The 17,743-nt window shown below is 50.0% G+C and overlaps 1 protein-coding gene across 1 annotated transcript in view; it reads right to left on the bottom strand.

Annotated features, from left to right (window-relative positions):
* The window catches only part of LOC111162232 (SAGA complex associated factor 29), a 29,494-nt gene that overhangs the window by 3,246 nt on the left and 8,505 nt on the right, over positions 1–17,743 (bottom strand). The window contains exons 2-4 of the mRNA XM_022526500.1: positions 7,216–7,304; positions 5,551–5,626; positions 4,783–4,855 (exon numbers count right to left, since the gene is read on the bottom strand). Of these exons, the coding sequence (XP_022382208.1) occupies positions 4,783–4,855; positions 5,551–5,626; positions 7,216–7,290 (224 nt within the window). The 5' untranslated portion in view covers positions 7,291–7,304. The remainder of the gene's footprint in view (positions 1–4,782; positions 4,856–5,550; positions 5,627–7,215; positions 7,305–17,743) is intronic.

Here is a 17,743-nt window from a genome sequence, read left to right as displayed (position 1 = left end):
ATTTGACAGAGATCACAAGTAGGCAGAGAGGCAGGCAGAGAGAGAGAGGAGGAAGCAGGTTCCCTGCTAAGCAGAGAACCCAATGTGGGGCTCAATCCCAGGACCCTAAGCCGAAGGCAGAGGCTTTAACCCACTGAGCCACCCAGGTGCCCCCCCATGTTTACATTTTAAGAGCATAAACGAACTGACAAGGTAGTAAGAGGCAACCCCACCAGACCCCTGGAGGACCCCAGAGCAGAGAGCACAGCAGAGCACCGCACCTGACAGTGGGAAGGAGCCATGCTGGCCGCCCCCAGCAGCCTGCGCAGTCGGAGGATAGAAGCTGAAGCCTGGGCTCCGCCCAAGCTGGGACAAGGAAAAGAACATGCTCCAGACTCCAGATGACTGGGGGGGCGCTCTCTGGGCTCGGAGAGGGGCTGGAGGTGGAAGGGACGGGTCTCTGAAAGGCTCTGAAAGGCAGCCCCGAAAACCTCTGCAGCTCCTTTCCGGGCTTCCGGGGTGGCTGGGCCAGGCAATCCCGCGGAAGCGAACATGGTCCCCGCTGGAGGAAGGTTTTTTCTTTATCCTACATGTTGAGGACTCTCCCCCAGGGAATATTTCAGTAGGAATAAGCAGCCCAGACTCCATCTGGGGTCATGTATTCTCCTCTCCCACGGCTCTTCCTCTGGTCCACCTTTAGTAATTCCCCCGAGGTTCTGAAGGCCTTCACTGGGCAGGAGGGAGGCCCCGCCTCGCAGGTGGGCCAGGGGGTGTCCCAGGCTCCTGTGGAGCTCACCGGGCAGGGGCCGGGGGGTGGGGGCAGCCATGGCAGAGGGAGCCGGGCAGCCGGGAGCGGGATGCCTGCAGCACAGCTCGGCGTGGAGGGCACGGGATGCAGGGGGCGCTTAGTCAGAGCTGCCGCAGGCTCGTGAGCCCCGGGGACATGGGGCAGTCAGGCACCAGGACAGCTGCATAGTAAAAGCCAGGAGACCAAAGGGAACTTTGAGTCTGACCATCGCTGCTGCACCTGCCTGCAGAACACAGTTTTATGCTCAGGTACTAAGCCACACCCTGTGAGACAGTGACGGAGTGGCTCTTAAACTTCACCGCACATCAGAACCTCCGGGGGAGCTGGCATTTAACCAATTAATTAATTATTTAATTAATTTTAAGATTTTATTTATTTATTTGACAGAGAGAGGCACTGAGAGAGGGAACACAAGCAGGGGGGAGAGGTAGAGGGAGAAGCAGGCTTCCTGCTGAGCAGGGAGCCTGATGTGGGACTTGATCCCAGGACCTGGGGATCATGACCTGAGCTGAAGGCAGCAGGTTAACGACTGAGCCACCCAGGTGCCCCTATTTATTTATCTTTTAAGTAGGCTCCACACCCAACATGGAGCCCAATGTGGGGCTTAAACTCACGACCCTGAGATCAAGAGTTGACGAAACCACCCAGTGCCCCTCCCCTGGGGAGCTTAAAAAAAATCCTAATTGTTTTAGGCAAGAATCATAAAGAGATGCCAAAGCTAAGAGTCCGACCGGACATGGGGTATTACATAATCTCAGTATCTCCTAAGGGAAAACGGGAACTGGAAGAGCCCACCCTCCAATGGGACAGGTCAAGACTAGAGCGACACCCCCACTCAGCAAGCTGGGACACTACCCGGCCGCAAGCGCCCCCAGCTAGCCATCCGCCGTCTGGGGCCTGGTACCGTGGCCTTGGCTCTCTCCTCTGGGCACCTGACATTCTAGCCCGAGTTGCTCGGGCCCTGGGAAAGCTACACTGCCCTTCTGCCCGCACCAGCTGGCCCGGTCACGAAGCTATCTTCCCCAGCAGGAGTCTGGGGGATGCAGTTACCCACTGTCTGAGGCCAGAGCACCAATGAGCACACCCTCCCCTCCGCTGAGAAACGCCTTCTACACTGAGGTTAGACAAGGATTCGTTCCTACTCGGGAACGGCCACGGGCTCATGGAAGCGGGAACTCGGGAACCTGTTCATGGAAGCGGGAACTTTGACCTTGTTTCCCTTTGACCCCTCCTGTCAGTGTGCCAACTCGAGGTCTTTTTATTTTTTATTTATTTTTTCTTCGAGGCCTTTTTAAAAAAAAGAGACCAATTGTTAAATTAAAGAACAAGGATTCTTTTCCATTTTCAAAGCAAAGCAGGAAGATGAAAACCAGCTGGGGGGCAGCCCTGGTGCTCGTGGAAGAGAACAGCAACGCGTCCCAGGCCTCGGGCTAGTTCCTGAGGCTGGCTCTTGGCGCCTCTTCAGTTGGCGAGGGTCTTAATTCATCTACTTAGTACGGGTGGAGGAGGATGCTGCAGGAACAGAGACGGGGGTTCCCCACCCTGACCAGGAGCCCCCATGGGCAGGGCTGGCGTGCCCAGGATGGCGCTGGGCGCCCAGTGCCCAGAGGGACTCCGGAGCGAGTGATGAACGTATAAACTTGTCAAGAGTCAAAAAGTGAAATAGCAGCAGAACTGCAAAAGGCTGGACCCTGCAGTTCTGAAAGGAGCTTATAAACGTTTAACTCTGGGTAGGTCAACGCCGGAGAAGAGCCCGCACCAAACTGATTTCAGAAGCAGTCACTCTGCCAGCACTTAAGCTGGGAAGGGCCGTTTTGCCTTTTACTCCCAAAGTGTGTCATTCAAGCTTACATAAGCCATACTCCAGCACAGATGGGCGGGAAAGAGCCCGATGACAGCCAGATGGCTAATCTGCACATCAGGGGAAGAGGGGGCAGGAAGGGTAGGCCCAGAAGCTGGGGAACAACACCAGCAATCAGAAGGCGTGATGTCTCCTCCCGCCCAGGCTGGCCCCAGCCCAGCATATGGAGCCCATCAGGTCCCTCTGTCTAAGCTGCAAAGCCGGGAATCCTCAGCCTCCCCTCTCCCAACTGGTCCCCCAACTTTATTCCAGAACCTGCCCTCGAACCCACCCTTGCTTCTCCATCCCCATTGCCACTGCCTTGGCTCAATTCCATCACCACCTCTTGCCTGGTCTCCTAACTGGCCTTGAATCTCACCTGGTCTGCCCCCCACGCAGCAGCCAGGGGCTTCTCTCCTGCTTTACACCTCTGCTGGCTCCCTACAGCCTCCAGGATAAAGTCCAGTTACTGGAAGCCCTCCCCGTCCTGCCTTGCCCTTCCCCAGCCACAAAGGACTGATTCTCAGTCCTCCAGTGCTCATGTCTGGCACGCACTCCTCCACTGCCTCTGCCGTGTCCGCCTACTGACTTCAAGTCTCTACCCTCCCTGTGGCTGTCCCAGGCCCCCAGGCACAGTGAGCCCACCAACTGGTGGCCCACCAACTACGCTGTCCCGGTCACTGTTTTCTTAGGGTGTCTCTCCTTTCCAGACTGTGCCCTTATTGGCCAGGTCCTCACTATCCTAGGTCTCTGTGTGAGGACTGCCCAGCACCGGGCCCAGGGGAAGCACGAGCAGAGCTTTGCAAAGCAAAGATGATAGCAGGCAAAGAAAATCTCAGACCATGAGTCCGAGGCAGGGTCTCAGAGCACAAGACAGGGCCTGTGAAGGGCCAGATGGGAGGAGAGGAAGATCCCGGAGTCACCAACAACACTTAGGGTGCCGACCATCACATGCACAAGGCAGTATTTAAACAGCAGGTCGTAGCTCATTAGGGACTTGTGAGATTAATTTCTGGGGTAATAACCAGCATTTAAAAAAAAAGAACAGGGGTGCTTGGGTGGCTCAGTCGTTAAGCATCTGCCTTCGGCTCAGGTCATGATCCCAGGGTCCTGGGATTGAGCCCCGCGTCAGGCTTCCTGCTTGGTGGGGAGTCTGCTTCTCCCTCTCTCACTCCTCCTACTTGTGTTCCTGCTCTCTCTCTGTCAAATAAATAAATAAAATCTTAAAAAAATAAGAAATAAAAAAACAAAACAGGGGTGCCTGGCTGGCTCAGCCATAAGAACATGTGACTCTTGATCTCAGGTCAAGAGTTCGAGCCCCGTGTTGGGTGTATAGATTACTTAAAAACAAAAAACAAAAACCCCCCAGCCTATATATATGGTAATAGCACAAATGTACTTCTCGTTCCAATTCTGTGACATATGTCCATATAATGTACACGTGTGTGCTGCAGAAAGGTGATCGTGACACCATTCTAGCATGGTAGTAAGAATATGGACCCTGGGTTTACAACTGGGCCCTGACTTACTAGTTGTGTCACTTTCAGCACATCATGGAACCCCGTGTCTCCGTGTCCTCACCTGGAAAACGGAGATAACGCCCACCTTGCGGCCGCTCCGAGCATTGTATGACACACACACAGAGCGTAACTGGCACAGTACCTGACTCAGCAAGGCCACAGAGGAGTCCTTATTAGTGTTATTATAGCGATGATGACCAGGTCCTAATATTATGATGGAGCCACGACAGAGAATGTATTTCCTACCATGGGTTATGGTCAAGAGGGTTTGAAAATCACTGGTCTTAGGGACTTTATATACATTATCTCACGTTACGTGACCTCTCTGTAGACGGTTATGATCCCCGTTGTCACGATGGAGCAACTGGGTCTCAGGGGGAACCACTGCTCCAGGTCACAGGACACCTAGAATGCCATGCCGGGCTCCAGCCCCCACTGTGCTGCCATCTAGGGAACGGCAGGGCTAGTGGGAAGTGGAGGCCCAGAAGGAGTTCTAGGGAAGGCGGGGGCCCCAAGGGACAGCTTGGGGAGCAGGAATCTACTTCTCCGTGGCAGGAACAGCGGCGGGCGCTGGGGTCTGCAGGCCCCCGCAGCCCAGCACATGGTGGGCAACAAAGTGGAGGGACGGTACTCACTTGCACTCAGCCTCCGCGTCAGCCTTGGCGGTCGTGTACAGCCCACGCAGTTTCGTCCGGTAATAGGGAGAGACTGCAAGCGAACAGAGGAAGAGGTGGGCAGGGGGCCAGTTGGCGGTCCTGTGGGGCTGCTTCCATGCATGAGGGTCAGACTTCCAGAGGCGTGCAGAGGCCACGGACCGGGACGTGAGCTGTGGTGGCTTGGAAGTGCCCTGCGGCCGCTGCCCCGTGTTTAATGAGTTCACGGTTTCATACGGCACAAATACCATCACTGCATCTGGCAGAGGACTTCTGCCATAGTGTGACACACGCAGAAAGTACACAGCACTTTCTCAGCACACAGGAAAACAGACAACAGCTCTCAAAGCTGCTCAGAATGGGAGAGCACCAGCCCAGAAGGCTGAGCAGGAGGGCTTCTGGGGTGTGCGCGGGGGATGCCAGGAGGAAGTTCTCCCTCTAGAGAACACCAACTAACTGGGGTGCTTGTGCACTCAAAGAGGCACCCCTGGATGCAGCCTTAACACTGACTTCCCAGCCCCTAGACTGGGGGACTTTAAGGTTCCTGAGTGCTAGGTAGTCTGTCATCTGTTCCTGGAGACACCTTTGGTCACTCAACTGAAGGGAGATTGTCCCTGTGGTTAAGGAGCAGTTCGTTTTGGATTATGTAGCTTCACGGAAAAGGCCCGTCTGAAACTAGTGACAGTCACATTCCTGGTCTCAGCCCACCCCGCTCTGTCCTCCCCTTCTCTTCTGAGTCCAGTGACTTACTCTTATTCTCTGTCTGCATCCGCTCATGGGTCTTCTGGATGTTCACTAAGTTGTGCTCACTCCGCGAACGCTCCTCCTGCAGGGGTAAGCGCAACAGGTCAGGCGGACAAGCCCCTTGTCCTGCTGTGTCACCCGGCACCCAGGGACTCAGGCCCTGGAAATATGTATGCCAGTATCTTCCGGCCCTTACTTTTCAGGTTACATCCCACTACAAAAGACATCGTTTGGGAAGGCATTTCCAGGACTGCTCCATTCTGGGCCACAGGACTGTGCAGTGGACGGCTCCCACGAGACGGGTCACTGGGTACCTATAAATCTGGCTGGGGTGCCTGGGTGGCTCAGTCGGTTAAGCATCCAACTCTTGATCTCAGGTTGTCTTCATCTCAGGATCGTGAGTTTAAGCCCCGTGTTGGGCTCCACTTGTAATTTAGATCAATGCGCTGTGGCTGCCCTGACCCAAAACAGATCAATACAGGACATCCTGAGCTACAGCTGGCAGAGACGGGATTGTTACTTGGAGCACCACTGGGGGCCCCGCTAGGTAGGAACAGGGCCCTGGAGAACACACAATGAAAAGCTGTCTCAGTACAAGCCTGTGAGCTGGGACCGGCGACTGGCTTTATCCCCCGCTGACTCAGAACCCAGAAATAACTGAATCATGGCCAACTGGAATAAAGCAAATACTGTGAAGAAAAAATATTGTTCATAACTATCTGGTAAAAGGGCAAGGCCAATTCTGTTGGGAGAGCATAACAAATAGCTCTGTAACTCTTCCCAACTTGCTCTGTAATGAAACTGAGCTCTGCCATGACCGTAGCTGAGTGCGGTAACACGCCGGCAACACGGGTAAGCTCCAGCGGCCTCCTGCCGAGAAGCCACCTGATACTGGTATTGACAAGCAAACGTGCTGGGAGCCGCAGCTGCAGCCTCCTCTGACTAGCCCGGGAAGAACCGGATTCAGCGCGCCATCAGCTAATTTCTATGCTGAATAGTTTCACACAAATGTATTACAGAGCACGAACAGTGCTGGATGAAGCAGGGAAATGGGTAATTAGATTAGTATAAATTCTGAAAACGTGTATGCAGGCCCGACGGGACAGACTGTTTGTTTCTCGCAGTCTCTCCCTGGCCCACCCTAGCTCCTCCACCATCGGCAGACTTGGGCTCACTCTGCTGCCAAGGCCAAGGCCGGGGCCAGGCAGCTGTGCAGTGAAAGATAAACTCAGCAGGCCTGTCTTTTCAGACCTCGTTCCAAACAAGGCCCCTGACTAGCTCCTGGAATGGGACCTCTCCACTCCTGGCATATCCCGCCTGCTAAGGGGGTCTTTGTTCGGCTGGGACAAGGCGGTGGACGGAGAAGGGGAGGGCCGTGGTGGGTACAGGGCATTTTTGTCAGATGGCGAAAATGTTCGGAAACCGATCATGGGGATGGTGGCCCAACTCTGTGAATATACTAGAAACCACTGGAATCATGGGTGAGCTGTACGGTATGTAACTCCTATCTCATTACAGCTGTTATGGAACAGAGAGGATCAAGATGTCCTGCCGCCGAAGGAAAATGCAGCGGTCACACCCCACGTTCTCCTCCCCTCCCAGTCCATCGGTCACCTGGGTCCCTGCATGTCCAAAGTTTGTAAACGCCCTCCCCGGCCCGCAGCTCCTTACCTGGGTTTGTTTGATCAGTTGATGGAGCTCCGTGAGAAGTTCTGCGATGCGGGAATCAGCAGACACCAGGGCCATTGTGTCTGGGGTGCCTGGCGGAGGGGCGGGTGTTGAACAGAAGAGACGCTGTTAGTGGCTGCTGTGTGTTAAAGCTCAGAGGGTCAAGTGACGACCTCATACCAGAACACAGTAAAACCAGGAATTTCACATAATTTCTACAACAGTTATAACAGCATTTACCCAAACAAAAGAACCCAAGATTTATCATCATTTTTTTGACAGTGCTTCCCAAATAACTTAACATACCACATAAACGAGCCTAATAAGTCAAAAGGACTTAGAATTTGAATCTTGGGAAGCTTTGATGTACATGCCTCAGTAGGATCACAGATCACTATGAAACTCAGGATTTACTAAACTCAGCTGGCAGTAAGAGTCCATAGATGGTTCTACAGTTGTTAGCAAAACTTAGCTCTTTTAATATTGAGAATTTTTCTTTTTTTTTTTTTTGTGAGAATTTTTAACTTTCTTAAGTCATCAAAGATCTGATAAAGATAAAAACACAGAAGCTTTGGTTTTCCAGGCACATAAAGAGGAATAAGCCTTTATTTACAATTTCTTATCATGAGCAAAACAACAATCTAAGAAAACGGTCTTTTTCGTGGAGAGAAAAGCAGAATATCAATCTTACACCACTGCACTTTTTATTTTTTTTAAAGCTTTTATTTATTTGTTTGACAGAGACACAGCGAGAGAAGGAACACAAGCAAGGGGAATGGGAGAGGCAGAAGCAAGCTTCCCGCTGAGCAGGGAGCCCGATTTGGGGCTCAATCCCAGGATCTTGGCATCATGACCTGAGAGGAAGTCAGACGCTTAACAACTGAGCCACCCAGGTGCCGCAATACTAGTGTGCTTTTAAAAACCATTTATTTTGGAGTGCCTGGATGGCTCAGTCAGTTAAGTGTCTGACTTTGGCTCGGGCCATGATTTCAGGGTCCTGGGATTGAGCCCCGTGGGGAGTGTTTCTCCTTCTCCCTCAAATAAATAAAATCTTAAAAAAAAAAAAATTACTTCAATCTTAGTTCTGACACCACACAAAACCCTTTTCAAAGATTTGCCTTCACATATCTTCCACAACTTTCTTTTCATTCAGATTTAATCATAAGCCTTTCCTCTCTAAATAACCAATCCCATTTGGGGGCAAAATTACTTTTTTTTCCCCTCAACAAAATATATTCTCATTTCTTATACCTTCCTTACACATTTCCTACTTTCCTAAATACAGAACTGAGTCTGTTGGTAAACATGCTTTATTGCTTTACTGAAAAACTGTGCTAGGGGAAAACATGTCTCTAGAAATTATGAACTGTACTCATAAATTGCCAATCTAAAGAATTCTGGGGTAGGGACGGGTACGTGGCTCAGTCAGTTAAGCGTTTGCCTTCGGCACAAGTCATGATCCTAGGATCCTGGGATCGAGTCCCACATCAGGCTCCTTGCTCAGTGGGGAGCCTGCTTCTCCCTCTGCCTGCCGCTCCCCCTGCTCTCTCTCTGACAAATAAATAAATAAATAAAATCTTTAAAAAAATTTTTTTGGTTTAGCAGACAGTTCACAATTGTTTACTACTTAATTTTCACCGGAGACTAAGGTTTCTAAGTTAAAATTCTGTTAAATGTAATTAAGGCTGATGGAAATGATAAGGAAAACAACTCTTGTCAGTTTCTCGCAAGAAGGCAGAAGCACAAACCTGTGTTCAGTAAACAATGCTTTAGTATATTGTTTTGTTAGAGAGAAGACTTTGATTACCAATGAATTCAATCCAATTGATTGCTTAACTCAGCAAACTTTAAAGGTTCAGGTTTCCAAAGATTTTGAAAGCCATTTAAAAGTTTAACTTTAAACCTTTTTTTTTTTTCTTTTTTTTTTTTTAGAGTAGGCTCTACATCCAGCATGGAGCCCAATGTGAGGCTAGAACTCAGGACGGTGAGATCAAGATCTGGACTGAGATCAACAGTCAGACACTTAACTGACTGAGTCACCCAGATGCCCCTACCTAGAAAACCTTGTATTTACTCACCCTCCTCCTTCTTAACAATTACCCATGAAAGCTTTAGGAGATAGGTGAAATTTACCAACATTTTATCCCATCTTTTGTGGACAAACTGCAGCAAAGATAACACGAGCTTATCTGACCTTTAGTAAATCTTGGTAAAGTGAAAGTTAAATTTCACGCTGATAACTCCAAGGACACCACCATTTTAATTACACCAACAAACCTAAATCAGCGTTAATACAGAATACATTGCCCCTGTGCGCACTGAAAGTCAGTCGATGTGTTCCCCACTGTCAGTTCTGCCTGGGGCACGCGTGGGGAGAGCTGAAGGGGGAGGCTTCAGTCCAAGGGAACCCTGGGCCCCTTCATGCTGATCGGGGAGACACTATGATTGGAATGGTGCAACAGCTTCGGGTGGTCTTTGCTCCTCCACAGCGAGGACCCAAGAGGCAAGAGCCAATGGCTCCAGAGGCACAGAGGTCTAAGTGGGGCTGGTTATTAAGCCCCTCCTACGGTGGTGCAGAAACAGGAGGGGGAAGGGGAGGCAGAAGAACAGAGGTGCTGCCAAAAGGCCCAAAGGCCTGAGGTGGATAAAAGCCCAAACAGAAGAGGACTCTGGGTCCTAAGGCTCATCAGCTTGGACAGAAGAACAGATGCACATTTTCTTTCCACCCACAGAAAGTGAAAACAGGCAGTCCGTGTGCAGTCAGAGAATACAGGGAACCTCCTCGAAACAAGACAAGTGTCATCAGAGACTTGGGAAGGCTCCTGAAAGTCCATGTCTGGAGTCAGACTAACCACAGAAAGCTGGCCACTGAGAGCCGTCAACCCGGAAGGAATGAGGGAGAAGTCCCCACACACAAGGCATTGGACAACGTTCATCCAGGCCTCTCAAGACACAGTTCAGATCCAGTGCCCAAAATAAGAAGCAAACAAAGAGGCAGCAAGTGACATGGGAAAAAGAGGGAGGCGTGGGCACGATCTTGGCAGCAACCTGTTGACAGGAAAGAAGGCGGGGCCCATACAGAACAGGCCCTCTGGGGTGGCGCCCACTCCCATGGGACGGGATCATGGATAAAGCTCCTGCGAAAATCGCCCGGATTAGACAGGTTCCATACTTTTGTTTCTTCAGGTCTCTCATTTGTCCTTACCCGTGGGCTGTTTGGCATTCCGGGTCCTGCGCTCAGACTGAGTGGCACCCTGTTGGGCAAAGGCCCCAACTGGGTAACAGCTCCCACTGGTCCCTTCCAGGAAGCACGGGGTCAGATGTATGTTGGGTTTTATGTTCATGGAAGGGTCACACAGGGTTATTTAGGAGGGAACCTTATATGAGAGTCAAGATCGGCAGCCGTCCTGATGACATGTATGGCCATCCTGTGCCCGAGAAGAATACGAGTATTGAAAGAATGGGTAAAGCAGGGAGAGCCTGAGCCCAGCGCTGTTACAGCCAAGGTACTAGTGTCCAGCCGGGTGGCAGGCGTTTGTCCCTCCCTGGATTGTAGCCACAGGAAGGAGGTTCTCTCCTGAGCACTCGGACAAGGCACATTCCAAAGGGTCATATTATTCAGGACATCTCTGAAAAAGAACAGGTAACAAAGACTGGGGATGAAGAAGACTTCCCAGCAGTACTGAATCTCCCAAATTCCTTTTGGTGTTGTCCCTGTATAGGCCACCAAAACTTACGCAGGGGTGTAACAGTCAAGAAAGAACCGCTGACAGTGCAACTTAGTAAGTTTATTTAAGTAGCACTGGGACAGGACCCCTGGGCAGCAAGAACGGCACTTGGGCTGTATGAGGCTGGTGGTTATAGACTCAGCAGTCAAAGGGAAGGAGGCATGCAGGAAGTGTCAGATTACAAAAGTTTCTTCAAATTTCTTTGAATTTCTGAAACTACTTTTGCAAGTTTCCTCTGGTATTCCCACGACCCGGACACCCCAACCAGACACCACAACAGAGCAGAAGGCAGATGCCCAACGGACTGAGACACCCAGGTACCCCCATCCCTCATCATTTTCAATGCAATCCCAGCTGGCTTCTTTGCAGAAATTAACAAGCTCATCCTAAAATTCATATGATAATTCAAGGAATCCAGAAGAGACAAAACAATCTGGAAAAGAAAGTTTTCCCAACTACAAAACGGACTACACAAAGCTATAGTAATCAAAACAGTAAGGTAAAGGCAGAAGGATAGACCTAAAGATCCATGAAACAAAATCGAGAGACCAGAAATAAACCCTCACACTCATAGCCAATTAATTTCTAACCAGGGCGCTAATGTAAACTTAGTGGGAAAAGAATCATCTTTTTGACAAATGGTTCCGGGACAACTAGATATCCATATGCAAAAGAATGAATTTGGGCCCCAAACTCAGGCCATATACAAAAATTATGTGAACAAACAGTTCTCCAAAGAAGATATATACAAATGGACAAGAAGCCCATGAAGAGATACTTAATATCATTAGCCATCAAGGAAATACAAATCAGAACCACCAGGAGGTATCATTTCACTCTCACCAGAATGGCTAAAACCAAAAAGAGACATAATAACAATTATCCAGGAGGGTGTGGAGAAACACTGATGGATAAGGACTGGTTTTATTCACACAAAGGAATGTATTACTCAGCAATAAAAGGAATGAAGTACTGATCTGTGCTACGAAACAGATAAACCTTGACCTTATGCTAAGTAAAAGCCACACACAACAGACTACATAGTAGATGAAATATCCAGAACCCAAGTCTAAAGTTTTGTTAATTTTAGACAGATGCCCCTCCCCACCCGTATCCCTTAGTCTTAGGCAAACACTAATTCACTTTCTGTTTCTATAGATTGGCCCACTCTGGAATAATATTTTGTTTGCATATGCCACATTTTGTTTATTAATCCGTCAACCAATGGCTCTTTGGGTTGTGTTCACTTTTTGGCTACTGAGAATAATGCTGTTATAAGGGAGTGTCTGGCTGACTCCTGATCTCAGGGTTGTAGGTTCGAGCCCCACATTGGATCTAAAGATTACTTTAAAATAAAATATTTTAAAAAGAAGAAGAAGGAGGATGCTATTATGGACACTGTGGACAAGTTTTCCATGGACATGTTTTCGTTTTCTGGGTCCGTACCTAGGAGTGGAATTGCTGGGTCCTGTGGTCACTCTTTAACCCTACAAGGAGCTGGCAGATTGTTTCTGAAGCAGCTGCACCATCTTACGTTCCCATCAGCAACACACGAGGGTCCGGCAGCTCTGTGTCTGCACCAATGCCTGTGACTTTCTTTCTGACGCCAGCTGCCCTAGTTAGGGCTATGAGATGTTAACTCTCGGCTAATGATGGTGAACATGTTTTCACGTTTTCTTTGTAGAACTGTCCTTTGCCCATTTTTATTGAGTTATTCGTCTTTTTATAATTGAATTTTGTCCTCTGAAACACATTTTTAAATTTTTATACTGTCCAACCTATCTGTTTTTCTCTGCTTGGGATGCAGACCCGTTTTCTCACACACGCGACACTATCTGCACCACCACAGCAAGACATTTCAGTCTACAGAAGACCATGTCCCTTTAAAAGAGTCTAGTTGCATTAGCTAGAACAGCATGAAATAATGGATCTTGAGTTTAGAGATAAGAAGTGTACAAACTTGAGAAATAATCAGCAGGAAGGTCATTGCTAAAGTCTAGGAACTGATCTGCTGAGTGAGAAAACAGGAAGGAGGAAAGACCACCCCAGAGCTCAGTAGAAAGATCCCAGAAGGGACTGGTTAGCATGGAAGAGGGCTGTTCTCTCTCCAGCTAACTGAAGCAGGAATCCTAGATGGAACCACTTGCCCTCTACCTGCCCACACCCCTGCAGAGTAAAACCAAGGCAAGCCCCCAAGCTGGACCCCGGGGTGGGGTGGAGGGACTGTACTTCGCAGCGTCACTAACACCGACGGCAGCAGGCGCACCCACAGTGCAGTCACGTAAACTGGTTATCCTTCCCAGTGATTCTGTCGGACATTTCGAACCTTCTCAGTGTGTTTGCTACTGCCCTCAGACCTGGGTCTGGGTCCAGCTAGCTGAAGTCCTAGGTTTCTACTCTGCTGAACTGTCCCCCCAAAACCAAACTTGTCTCTTATTGGACTCTTCCTTTAAAAACTGGCCGTTTCTTCCCCAGCCAGACTGGAAGCTCCTTGGGCACAAGCACGCGCCTCCGCTTTTATCGACAATCCCCTGACATCAATAAGCACCGCGGACAGGTCATTAAGGACCTGGCAGGAACTTTATCATTGTTTGTACTTCACACAAGACCTCTCTCCCGCCCTGAGCCCTACCCCACACCTGCCATGAGGTCCATTTTGAATTTCCTGCATCAATGATTCCAAGCTTCGTTGTTAAATGCAGGCTTTTCCCTGGCTCCTGTGAGGAGGCACCGACTTCCAGATCCACCACCAGCCCCTAGGACTCCCCCAAGATTCAGAATCTTATTTTCATGCCAGCTATACAGCTCTACTGGAGAAGACCTCAAATCCCCGTTTGACAGAGATACTCCTTACATGAACCTCTCTACTTGTGTATGCTAGAAATAGTCTACAGTTTAAAAAAAAAACTTTAAATCAATGTGTCCAGAAAATACTCTTAAATTAAATAATGGATGGTTGTACAAGTCTGTGAATGTACTTTAAAAAACCTAACAATGAATCGTGTGCTTTGAATGGGTGAATTATACGGTACATGAACTTTTAGCTCAATAGAACTTAAAAAAAAAAAAACAAAAAAAAAAACAGGATGTCCAAAACCAGTCTCCCCCCACCAGCCCCCCACCCCCGCCCAGCCCACACTCCTTCCCTGTTGATGTGTCCTTAACCCATTCAGCCGCCTGTGCTGGAAACATCAAGAGTTTCAAAGCCTTCCTCCCTATGTCTCATCAGTCACCACTCCTGCTGACTTACTGCCCCATAAACCCATCCCCTCCTTCGTGGCCTTCACGCCCCGCCCCGTTTCCCACCACACCACTGGCCTCCCCACCCCGTTCTGCATTCTCCTCTCCATCAAATCCACCCTCTGCGAGGTCCTAAAACCTCCCATCTAAAAGACAAGCGTGGTCATGTCCCCCTCGCAAAGCTTTCAACCCCTGCCTGGAGAGAAGTCAAGACCTTCACACACCACACTGACTCGATGAAGAGGCTTCCGTCCCATCCCCACTCTGTCCCCACCCCACAGGCCACCTGCCCCCACCCTCCTCATCTCACCACTGCCTGCCTCATACTTCATATTCCAGCCATTCCCAGCTCTTCTGTTTTTGACCACACACCATGTAATTTCTTAGCCCCATGCTGTTCCCTCTATCTGGGATGCCCTTCTTGCAGGCACCTTGCAGCCCTAAATCTCTGCATGAGTTAACTACTTAGTCTGTAAGACGTGGCTTACTTACCAAGTCATCTCCTTCCACCAGCCACGGTCAGAACCCCAATGCCCCCAGCCCCACCCCCAGGCTCCTAGGCTGAGTTAAGTCCCCTTTCTCTACGTAACATCCTGTGCACCTCTCACAGTGCCTATCAAATCCTATTAAAATCCTCTTTGTGTGTTTTTGTCTCCTCCCCAGCTGGTCTGTCTCTGAGGGTGGGGCTCACTCCCCCTTCTACCTAGCTCGGGGCTGGCATGTGGTACCCACCATGTGCACTTCTACTGCTGTTCACACCTCAACCCACCACGGCGTGGCTCTACCTCAGTCCTCCATGATCTCTTGCCCCCTCTTGGACCTTTCCACTGCACTAAGTACCTGACCACACGCTGCTTCTCAAAGCTCTGCTCTATGGATTTCCAGGCCTCCGGTCCCCCCGTTTTTCCAACCACCCTGCACGGTCTTTCTGCTGCTCCCTCCTCCACCCCAAAGGACCATCACCCCAGGAAGACCTTCTCTGTCTCTACCCACTCCCTGGGCATCTCATCGGCTGTAAGGCCCCATATTCCAAAACTTCCAAATGGAGCTCATCAGCCCTGACCTCTCTCCAAGGTTCCCAGCTCATATTTCCAGCTGCCACCTGAGGCTCAACCCAGATGCCCCTCAAGACAACTCCTACTTCTTGCCCTGCCCTGCCTTCTAGATGGGGGTTGATGGCATCTATCGCTGTTCAGCTAGCTTCCCAGGCTGCAAATCCCAGAGTTATCCATCCCTCCTCCTTGACCATCTACAACCCCACCTCCCTGATCTACTCTCTTCAAATTCTAGGGATTTTGCCTCAAAAATTTCTCTCAAAGCCAGCCCCTCCCTTCCACCACACCTGTCACTCTCTTAGCTGGGGCTCTCCTCACATTATCACAGTATCATCCCATTTCTGCACCTCATCATGGTTGGCCACAAAGCCTGTTTCTCTTTAAAAATTTTTTTAATATATATATATACAAAACATATGCACATAATAAAAAAATTCAAGTGATACCAGAAGTACAATGAAATCTCCCAGCCCTAGAAACCACCAGCAATGTTTCTTGGGTATTTCTCTAGAGGTATCCCATGGATACACAGGAGGAAAAAAAAAAAGCGTGTTACCTCCTCAAACCTTCTGCAAATGGAAGATGCACAGACAGACACACAGACCAAGAGTTGGAGGAAGACACTTGCAGCGCATTGGCTGGAAAAGTGGACCCACATGGTCTGGAGGGGAGGGAGTAGATCAGATACCAAAGCAGGCAGCAGTGGGCAGGTGGGCCCCATTTCTGGAGACCTTCAGCCTCTGACACTCAGCCCCTACACCAATTATCGGGATTCCCTCTCGTATGAATGGTTACCAATGGTTTTTAAAAGGCTTTCATCTCCCCTCATTTCTATACAGCGTGAAATACTGAGAAGTGTGGACACGGGTGACAGCAATCTGGAGGGTTGCCCTGCCTGCTGGGTGGCGCCCTGCCTAAGAAAATCTCACCTCGTGATTTGACAAAAAAACCACTCCTTTCTCTGGAACGACCTGGTCACCAACTCAGCAAGTGGACCGTGAAGCTGTTCCACTACCTGGATGTCCCCTCCCCCACAACCTAACAGATAAATGCCAGCAGGTTCTTCCTGCTCAATGGCCCCCTCTTCCTGGGGCCCTCCTAAACCACTCAGGAGTCAGGAACTCCCCTGGATCCCCAGAGCACTCTGGCCACACACCTCTTCCCTCTTTTTCCTAATCTGGCAGAAAAAAAAATGGAGTAACAATATTAAAGAATCATTAAAGCAAGTCCCAGCAACCTGAAATGATTTTCATTCTGTGTGCCCCTCTCTGCACATGCGACAGAACGGCCATCAGCGTGCATATGCTCTTGTCAAACTGATTTCTGCTTGTGTGGGAGCCCACTTCTCACACTCCCAGCCCCTGAAGTACAAGAACAGTTTTATTCATCTTCGTGTCTTGGCACCCAAAACAAAGCCTGGAATGTAGAGAGGGCTTGGCAGCTGCTGGTCAGAAACCACTCTGGCAAACACAGGAAGAGGTGAACGGCATGTCCAGCACTCAGAGAATTATGAAGTCATATAAAAATATGAAATATACCACTGGCAAAACAGCCAACAGACAAACGAACTGATATGCGTACTTGAGGAGCGTTCCAAGAAGGGGACCAGGGGCAGAACAGCTGCTAAGTTCTCACAAGGCCACAGACTCACCCTTGGGGAGCTCCTGAGCCTTTCCAGGTCTCAGGAAGAACCAGAGCGCCCACCTGAGGAGCAACAACATAAGGCAGGCCCAGGCGGCGCCTGCCACCACGTACACGCTGAGTGAACGTGAGCTATACCCCCTCCTTGTCTGGGAATGGGGGAGGTCAGGGAACTGCCAGGAAAAAACGGCGACTGTGCTAAGTGCTAAGTGGAGCAGCCGAACGCCCAGGGAGAAGAAAACACAGATAGATGCATCACTCCCGAGCCCGAGGGCAGCAACGCTGAAGGGCCACACAGAGTCTGCACCGTTGAGGAGGGCTCTCCTGCCTACTGGGCAAAGCCTTGCCTGGGAGAACCACCTCACTTTACAGTTTTACAACGAACTATCTCCAGATCCGTCCCGAGCTTCGATTTCCCCCAGAAAACACAGCCAATGCCAAGCCTATGGGAACAAAGCAGCGGGCATGGAACCATACAGGATGGAAAGGCCAGAGTTCTGAGCTGGGAGGAAGTGGCTTCTGGCCCCAGCTGATCCCATCAGGATTCCCAACCTCGAGAGGCTGGGCAAAGTCTGAAAGGTTTCAGGCTTTCTTACAAATTTTGAGGCAAGGCCCAACACTGTGAACTTTTTGGCTCCTGGCCCTCTCTTCTCAGCACTGATTTAGGAGCCACGCTGGCTATTTCTACCACAGAGGGAACCACCATTCTGACATTTCTCACTACAGATGATTTCCCCCATTCTGGAACTTCATAGAAATGTAATCATGGGGATGCCTGGGTGGCTCAGTTGGTTAAGCAGCTGCCTTCAGCTCAGGTCATGATCCCAGCGTCCTGGGATCGAGTCCCACATCGGGGTCCTTGCTCGG

This window comes from Enhydra lutris, unplaced genomic scaffold (genome assembly GCF_002288905.1).
Source record: "Enhydra lutris kenyoni isolate GAN:26980312 unplaced genomic scaffold, ASM228890v2 scaffoldscaffold90, whole genome shotgun sequence".
Lineage (NCBI taxonomy): Eukaryota > Metazoa > Chordata > Mammalia > Carnivora > Mustelidae > Enhydra > Enhydra lutris.
The sequence above is the reverse complement of the archived record's forward strand: the minus strand, read 5'-3'. Positions and strand labels throughout refer to the sequence as shown.